Below are 9,454 nucleotides of genomic sequence, written 5' to 3' on the forward strand. Positions count from 1 at the left end.
CCAGGCTGAACAGCCCCAACTCTCTCAGCCTCTCCTCATAGGAGAGGTGCTCCAGCCCTTGGATCATCCTTGTGGCTCTCCTCTGGACATGCTCCAGCAGGTCTATGTCCTTCTGATGTTGGGGGCCCCAGAGCTGGACACAGTACTCCAGGTGGGGTCTCACCAGAGCAGAGCAGAGGGGCTCTGCTCTCACTAGAGCAGACAGGATCGCTTTGGAGAGTGACCATCACAGGAGGAGGGTGAGGTGTACATAGAACCTCCAGTCTTTGTCCCGTCCTGCCCATCCGCTGTCCCCAGAGGCACCGTGTGTGCTGCCAGCGTACAGCGTGCACGTTGGCAGCCTCCAGACACACCAACAGCCCCGCTGAAGCACACGGTGCCTCCGTGCCTGCTTGTTTAGGGCTGAAAAGGCTCTGTGGCTTTTATCCCTCTCCGAGTAGGGATTCAGCCTATTGCTTGGATATATATAAATTCGCCAGGGAGAGGTTTAAGGCCTCCTTCAGTGCCAGCCTATCCTGTCAAAAAGTTCTGACGATGAAATTGCGTGATGATGCCATTCAGATCACAGATACCCACATAAAATCAGTAGACTATTATTGGTAACAAAGATACTAAAACGATTTTCCGTATACTTTGACCAAAGAATTTGGCCTTCCAATTTATATGCCAAATCAGTATAAAAGTCTATCACAGCTGAAAATTAACCCAACAAAATATACTGTTTGTAAGACCCTGTAAAATCACATCGGCATGATTTTCTGCACTAAACATATCTCAACAGGATACAGTAGCCAGAAAAAAATGCATTCCTTCATATCTAGGAGCTGCATTTTGACCCCACCTGTGAGCACTTCTAGATTATCACCTCTCGGCCAGCCTAAGCTGAACAGGTAAGCTTCTCATTTGAAAGGGAAACTGGTTTTGGTCCCTAACTGGTATTCTACCAAACCAAAGCACTACTGAAGTAACTCTGATGAAGCCCCCTCGCGCTCAGTAAAAAATACATCATTTCATCGCGGGGAGCCGCACGGCCCTGCCAATGCACTCCGGTTCCAGAGCTTTCAAGACATGATTTACATATCTCAGGACTAAGAACAAAATAAATTTTTGAGGTCCCCTGTTTCAGTGATGCTTATGCCTTCCACAGATATTTCACAGATATCCCTCCTCAGCTACAAAATCCTTTAATGCACTTTTTATCACCTTTCTTTATTGCCCTTAGTCATTTCAACTAACCACTTTTAGAGGCTAAAGACTAATTGTAGTTCTCTTTTATTAAATTCCCCAGCCAAGCAGTCATCTGGCACTATTGCTTCAGTGTGTCTAAACCGTGCACTCTTTGTTATTCACACATGGGAGCCGAGCTGACACAGGAGGACGAGATGGACATATGCTGAAGCACAAGGCAAAGCCCAGAAATTAGCTTGAAAGGAGACTCGGCAGCTTGTGTGTGTTGCATATTTTTTCAGTTAGATGCTAATGTGATTAAAGTATCAGGACACAACAAAATTAAGGTTATGATCCTTTGCCTAGTGAAGACAGGAATTCTTTCTTCTCTGTGCTGTGGATCAGGCTTGTAAAAGTGAGCTACTGCCTCAAAACCACACACAAACGACTTCTGCATTCACAGAAAGCGCCCCAGTTACTTATTCTTATGAGTCCAGAAAAGGTGTTTAAAAGAAATTATACAAACAAAAACGTGACGCTTCTGTCAGGCAAACAACATCAATATGCATAGAAATCAAGTTTCTCCATTGAGCCATGGGAAGCAAGAAAAAACGTGGGAGAGGAGGTGAAGCGGTGAGTTGATGATTCAGACTTCACAATCAAATTTAGAGATACAGAGATCAAAGCACGAGCTGTTTAGAAAGATGTAAATCTAAAGTCAGGAACAGGTGTGGATTAGTTTCTCGCCACCGAAAAATTATTTCTTTATTACTTTATTTTTCCTGTTCTACTTCAAGACCTGTACCTACAGATATTTGTCTACGTAAGGAGCTTTCTCACTTCTGTCTGCAACTACTGCTTTCTTTCCCTGCTATTTTAAGCAGAGTTCTAAAAATCTATCATTAATGATAACTCCTTCTCCTTCTCTCCCTCTCTCTCTCTCTCCCCTTCTCTGTTGTAAGTCTGGAAGACAAGTCTGGACCAATTTCTCCATCCTGCCTCTGGCAGCAGAATGCAGCATTTCAGATCCTCCACCGAGTCCCGGCTGCTTCAAAGGAAAAGCCCTACTTTCTTCCGTTAAGATCATAAGAAATATAGGGGGAGGGGGTCAGCTCTGTTTGGACATAATTACACTTCATCAAAAGAAGCTTTCTTCATCTTCCATGCGTGAAAAGTCTGCAAGCAGTTAAGTCTGTCTTTTTTCTTCCTTTTTTTTTTCTTTTTTTTTTTTTAAATATAAAAATTGCTATTTGGGAAACTAGCCAAAACTCAGAAAGCCAATATAGTAAAACAGTGCACACCCTTTGTTTTTCTTTGAAGTCTCTTAAATAAATACGTTGAGGGTTTGAAAAGTACACTATCGCTTTTCCATAGATTCTACCCAGATTGATCAGAGAAAAAGTCTATCCCAAGTCTGCTAGATACAAATATACATTAAATTACTGGAACCAAATTTTAGGAGATTTGTGTTTCTATGTGTCTGTAGCCATATCTACTGAGGCTTTAGGCCCTCTGTTTCATTTCCTATGCTTTAATAAAAAGTATATATCATAGATTTCAAGTGAAATTCACAGATCAGAGGTAGTACATCACATTTCAGTTCTTTTTCAGCTCTACTGACTGATACACTACTGAACTTTTACTGTAAGGCAGCAGTAGTGATGGAGCCAGAGGACTTTCAAACCTAATCCATCAGCAGAATAACAAAGCAGACTGGGGTTTTTTGAAGAAAGCAAGACAAATGGAAGGGACAGGTAACACCTTATGCAAAAGGGCAAAGAACTCCGTATTTATATTGCATTACTGTTGCAAGAGTTATTCTGTCTTTCAAGTCATTCTTTATTATTGATACTTTTTAAGTTGTAAAATGATAAAGACAATTATTGGCCAGGTCACTAAAAAACCAGCCACTGTAAGCCACGCTTATGGACTCACTTTCACAAAGTGAAAAGCGCCTGGACCTATTTAGACTATCTACGTCTCTGTAACATGTTTAATTTTTTTTTTTAAATAAATACTCTTTCCTTCCTTAAGATTAATTGCAACTGCTTTCTAAAGAATATTACTGTAAAATTAGCTTTATTGCTAATTCACCAGCACAATTGTTTGGCTTCTGTTGCTTTGTTTCGTGCCATGCAGAGCTAGTTTAAAAAATGAATAATTACTTCAAACGCATAAAGGAAAAAGTATGTAGGTTGAATCAAAGACTGATACAATAACCCCCTCTGAAGATTCCTGCAGCAAAAACTGAAGTGCCAGCTTCCTTCGAGCTATCCTTTCAATCATTACCTGAAATTGGAAAGCAGCTACAAGACTCTTAAAGAGGAGTTCTTGCAAGCTTGCAATGATTACAAAGGCTTTCTATGAGTGCAGTGCAGTTTCCAGATTATAGGAAGCTCCTAAACAGCTGGAAGACAATGACAGCACTCTACACCTTCAAAAAAAAAAAATAATTAAAAGTTACCCTGTCATTTAAAGTAAAGGTTAAATTTAGTTCAAGCCCGAGCTTACCAGCAATTCATAAAAAGTCAACCAGGTTACTAAAAAGAAAAGTACAGCTTATTTTTGCAGGTCATATGCAGTTTGGTTGTAAAGGGCAGGGAAGTCGCTAGAAAGCTTTCCACCAATAGCTGTAAGCCCTTAAAGATGTGAGCTCTTAAAGAATATATCCTATAGCACATGCGATATGCAAAATCCCCTTAATTATAGGTCTTCTGCAACAACTTCAGAAGCAGCTCTACTGCTAGAAGGGAATTCTCCACCTCTCGTTGCCGTGGCCTGAGATACACTCTCTGCCTCCACAAAACCCAGATCACAAATACCCTCTACAAACACTTCTACTTTTGCTGGGGGATTAAAATAAGGAGGCGGGTACTCTGCGAATCATTTTTTCAAAACCTGTGTCTGACAAAAACTTACAGAGACGTGAGGAGTCAGAAAAACTTTAGAGAAACTCTTAACTCGGTTTGCACAGATGCTGCACTTTGCAAACAGAGCACGCGCCCATCCCTCCAAATGAAAGGCTGATGACAGTGTATTTACAGATTGATCAGTAGTTCATTGCAAAGTAAGTTTGACATCTAGACATTGTTCTTACTTCATTATGGACACGTAAAATGCAGTGGCCTACCTCTTCCACTTCTGCCCACAAATCGTAAATCATTAAATCTGGCCACCTGGTTCTTCATCACAGCAGAAGCGTTTCGCAGCTCTGCAGAGTAGTTCTCATCGTTTCCAGCCATGACGGTGACCACCGTCCCATCAGGCACTTCTCCTAAGGCCACCACCTGTTAAAAGGGGAAGAGAACCGCAACTCATGAAGCAACGCTTTGAAAACGTGTGTCTCCATCCCAGCTTTGCAGGCTGCCATGCTCATTACGAAGCTCTGTGGCAGCTTCTCCAGCCCGCTGTGGTGACGAGTCATGGATTAGCTGAACACAGAACAAAGTGCCACATCAAACAAAGAAACATCTTGTATTGTCTCCCTTTCTCATAGCCTAATAGGGAGTTTCTTCTTTGTTACATTTCTTCAGAAACATTCAACGTCTTTATGTAGAGTGTATGGTTTAATGCCTCCTGAAGGCCAACTTTGTTCTTAGCAACCAGTGAGCAGCGAGAAAACATGAGGCATGGCTCGTATCCATAAATTATACGCGGGAGCACATTTGAAATGGAAAGTTCAAAATTACTATTAGCAGTCGTATCACCCAGATTCGGTCCTACTTCTCTGCCGGTTGCACCCATCACCCTGACCCCAGAGCTCCTCAGGCTTCAACCCAGAGAGAACCCCCCCCAGATCCCCATCCCAGCAGCGGCACCGGGGGCATTAGCAGACACAGCTCTCCACCCATCCCGCCGCTGCCATGGAGCACTTCATGGCTGGGATTCAAACTCTTCAGATGCAATATAAAACAAAGGCTGTGTTTCCTCGCAGGCATGTAAATTTTCAGCGCGCTCGCAAGAGTCGCGTGTGGTTAGCGCTTATATCTCCCGCAAATTCCAGGACGGGTGAAGAGAAGATATCAAAGTATTTCTCCCGACGTTTCAGCGAGCTGATAGTCTCACGTTTATGCTTCAGTGGTTGTGTAGTGCTCCGACATCTGATCAGATAAATGCCACAGAGCAGACAGCTACTGTCTTCTAATTTGGAAACACCAGGGATACCCACAGTGTTACTGCACCATCAGTTTTCAAAGTAAAAATAAAGTTTACTTTCTTTTATATATACTTTTACTAAATAAACAGGAATACTAAGATACTAGGAAGAAAACAGACATGTTTCTTTGCATGGGGTAAAAAAAAGTCCACATCAGTATCAAGAAAATAAATTCCTTTTGCCCAGTTAGCTAATACTGACACTGGAGATGATAAATTTATAACAAAAAGAGATTCACAAATATTGCATGGTTGAGCTCTAACTTGAAAAAAAATAAACCTTGAGATACAAAGTGTGTCCCCTTGCAGTTTCTACCAGTTTACACGGTCAGACATGACTTTTTATATTCTTCGGAGTAATTTATGCTGTCCCTGAAATATACATTACATTTTGTCATAAGCTTGGCTTGAAACGTCTTTGCCATAAATGATCCTGTCTGAAAGTAATAATTGCAGGTTGCATTTTAATATTAATTAAGCGGAAAGAATAAGGAGTTCTGAATGTATAGGGAGAGCATTATGTGGCCCAGTGCGCTGTACAATGTTTCTCTAAAACAATAAAAAATGAATGACAAAGGTATACAAAATCTGAAACTATTTAAAATAGACTGTATTACCGAAAATTACAGCTTGTCTTATTGAAAAAAGATATTGAAGAGAAAGCAGAAAGCAACGCTGAAACACTGTATGAAAAGGATCTACCCTGGTGCTCTTCTGCTTTTCCATAAAACACCAGGTGACACCACCCAAAACTGAAAACTGAGTTTTACCACAGACTACTGTGAAGTCTCTGTCTATCAAGCAAAGATTTTACTTTAAAGTAATATGAACGTCCCTCAACATAAAAACACAGGAACCACGGTTGTGGATAAGATCTGAGGTCCCACGAGCTCGCTGCCTTGGGTCTGACAGCAACCAGGACTGCCGGCTTCAAAGCCAGGTGTAAGGAATGATAAATAATAAGCAAATAACAACTAATATTCTGCTGAACAGATTATAGAGCTGGGTCTAACACTTAATAAATGGATATTGGCTTAAACTCTGCAGCACGGGGCTTGAGACTACTTATAAAACACTCTCTTCCCAGTTTGCGATAGACCACGTTATCTCTGAAAAGTCTTGTCCTGCACTTTAGCATTCAGGGGAGCTGCAACCTCTGCTTTTAAAACATCAAAAAAAAAAAAAAACCCACCAAAAAACCAAAAACCAACCAAAAACACATTAACTCCAGAAATGCAAAGAAGCCGAGAGCACAGGAGGAAGTGTGAGCCTGCCGGGGGCCTCGGCAGAGGGAGCGAAAGGAGTGCAGCCCCAGCTCACCTCCTTCCCTCGAGGTAAGCGGAGCAGCGGCATCACCTCTCCGCCTCATCCCACTCTCCCAAGCGTGGACACAGCTCGCAACACCTGGGCAGGAGGCAGCAAAACCTCTTTAAAGGCCTCCCCCCAAGTCCCTCATCGCTTTGCAGAGGTTTCCCCCCTACCCCTTATATCAGTTCGATTTGTCAGCTCAGGCATCAGCCTGAAGGTCCACGTGCCGCTGCCGGAGTCCCCGCGCTGATGGCGCCTAATCAAGAACTGCATCATTAACGAAATGCAGCGGCGTTCTGATGCGGTATGATGCAACATCACTAGTCGTCTCATTAGGAGAAGACCGAAGGAAAAGACAAACTGAAGTCAGAGGTGAAAATCAAATCTTCGGCTAATAAAAGAAAGCCCTACTACATGGAGAGGTCCCCCGCTATGCAACAGGAGTAAAACGTTTGTTGTTCTCATAATTTCCTACTGGTTTTGCCACAAAATACCAGAAGACCATTGCACACGTACATAATAGCACTGGTGAGAAAAAAGCTTTGCCAAACGAGTTTGAAACCTGGAGAAATCTGCATCATTTTGAGAATTTTTAGAAGTAACTTCACATACTGAAAGACAGTTGGCGTAAATCTTGATTCGGTAATTTTACGCTATAGTATCAATCCAAAATTCTTTACATATTCTTAGAAAGAGGATTCTAAGTGCACTGTGAAATGAATAAGGACTGCGTAAAAAATTAAAAGATTAGAAGTAGCCACAGTGCACGTTCCTTACCTATTCTTCAAACACAAATATCTCTGCTATTTCAAAATCTTTACTTTCCCTATTAAACTACCTACATATTTTGCTGATTAAAGGTAGATTTTGCTTTTGCTTTTTTTTTTTTTTAAACAAAAGCTCGAAAAGGTACACGAAGTCAGACGAAGCCACAAAATAAAACCAAACCAATTCTTACAAGTCGAAAATAGCTACATTTTTGGTTGGGTTTTTTTTTTTTTGGCATAACACAATTCTCATCTGGTTAGGCAACCTGTTTGCCCAGTTTCGGTCTGGTGGGATTTGAACTGGTCAAAGTATGTACCCTAAAGACGGAAGTTATAAGCACGAAGCAAAACTACTATACAGCAGCAGGTACTACGACTTTCAGCAGAGGAAAACGGTTGTTTCAAAACAAAAAGCTAGCGTACATGCTAAACAGTTCCTCTCAAACACTGATATCCACCACTTCAACAACTTGCAAAACACTGAATTCGAACGGCCTCTGAATGTAAAATCTTCCGTATCGAGGATGCCTTTTCCAGAGATTGCCAAAAGAGCATCTGATACTATTAAAAATATTTTAATGTTCTGTAACTTGAAACAGAATAACTGATTTGCGCTACTTTTTGTTTCAAAATGTACATCTGGGCTGACAATTTATACAGCAGGTTTCAGCTTGAAGTTATTTAAAACAGCTGAGTTACAAACTCTGAAAATTGGGGTTTGGAGTGGAAATGCTGACAGACCCTGAACTACTGCGGTGCTACTGGGGAGAGGTTTTAGACTTCACGGCCCTTTTTATTTCCCCTGCCTTTAGGTCCACTAAGACTCTTTGCTGCTATCAGCATCATACAGAAGCCACTCATAGCCTCTAACGTGGCAATTTGTGCCTTTATCGCTTTCAGTAAAAACTCCCAGGCAGACACTTAAACAGAGGGCCAAATTCTGTCGACTCTACTCAAATAAAGCACTGCTGGCTATTAAGATTAACATGTGAATATGATTTTGGACCCAGGTGCACAATATCTGGGGGTTTTTTATGCTGGAATATCACTAGATAGTTAGAGCTACACTACTAGGTACGTGTCTCATACTCTTCCCCACAAAACCAGTTTGCATTAACAATCTTATTAGTTAGTACACTCAACACAGACTCGCTCCCCAGTGCCTGTATATATTAATACTTAAAATTCAAATCGAACACCAATCCAACATTATTTCAAAAAAATTATAATCAACCCCAGCACTGTTTATAACAGACTTCCTCTCCTGCATATGATTTATATCTGTTTTTTTAAATTAAAACAGTGCTATACCCAGAGTACTTTTAAACTAGAGATCTCTGAGAGAGAATTATGACACACTTAACACACTACTCAAAACATTATCATCAACATCTTATTTATTGCCAATAAAACTTCAAAAAGTGTGTTGTCTGTGAGCTATTTGACTTTCAAGTTACTATTTAGCTGAGATTTCTATACCCCAAATCTGTCTTTTTTTTTTTTCCTTTTCAGAGATAATTCCCACTCTGTTATATCACAGTCGAGTATTTCACTGTATGATACACGCAGATTTTTGGTCCAAAAGTAATGGACAGCTGCACATAAGTTACATTTGAAAAATGAAATAAGTTTTTTTAAATGGTCAGAATCATTTCAACTCAGTTTCAAATTAATTTACCAGTAAATAAGGGCGTCTATATCTTTGGCATATTTTAAAAAGTACGCATTGCGCGCTGCAGGTGAGAACACAGATGCACCCACAGCGGAAGAGTGCAAAGGGCACCGCGTACTCCTGACGCATCAGTAAATTGGTCAGATCTATACCTCCTCGTCAGCAATTAAATATAGGACCCAAATATAAGATGTGTGTAAATATATATATATATGAACACAAAAAGACTGGGAAACGGTCTAAACCTTTTTCTATCCTTCTACAACATGTAAGTATTTTTATTTTAATAATATTCTAAATACTTTAAGATCTGGTTTAGATCTTTCCCTTATTCTAATGAACTGCGACCGCATCCTTTGAATTGCTGTAAGGTAGGAGAAGGCTC

The 9,454-nt window shown here is 40.8% G+C and overlaps 1 protein-coding gene across 1 annotated transcript in view; it reads right to left on the bottom strand.

The window, feature by feature from the left end:
• RUNX2 (runt-related transcription factor 2) overlaps positions 1-6,675 on the bottom strand; it is an 83,863-nt gene extending 77,188 nt beyond the window's left edge. The window contains exons 1-2 of the mRNA XM_009885545.1: positions 6,643-6,675; positions 4,298-4,454 (exon numbers count right to left, since the gene is read on the bottom strand). Of these exons, the coding sequence (XP_009883847.1) occupies positions 4,298-4,454; positions 6,643-6,675 (190 nt within the window). The remainder of the gene's footprint in view (positions 1-4,297; positions 4,455-6,642) is intronic.
• Between the last annotated feature and the right edge of the window lie 2,779 nt (positions 6,676-9,454).

Source organism: Charadrius vociferus, unplaced genomic scaffold, assembly GCF_000708025.1.
Source record: "Charadrius vociferus isolate BGI_N301 unplaced genomic scaffold, ASM70802v2 scaffold800, whole genome shotgun sequence".
Lineage (NCBI taxonomy): Eukaryota > Metazoa > Chordata > Aves > Charadriiformes > Charadriidae > Charadrius > Charadrius vociferus.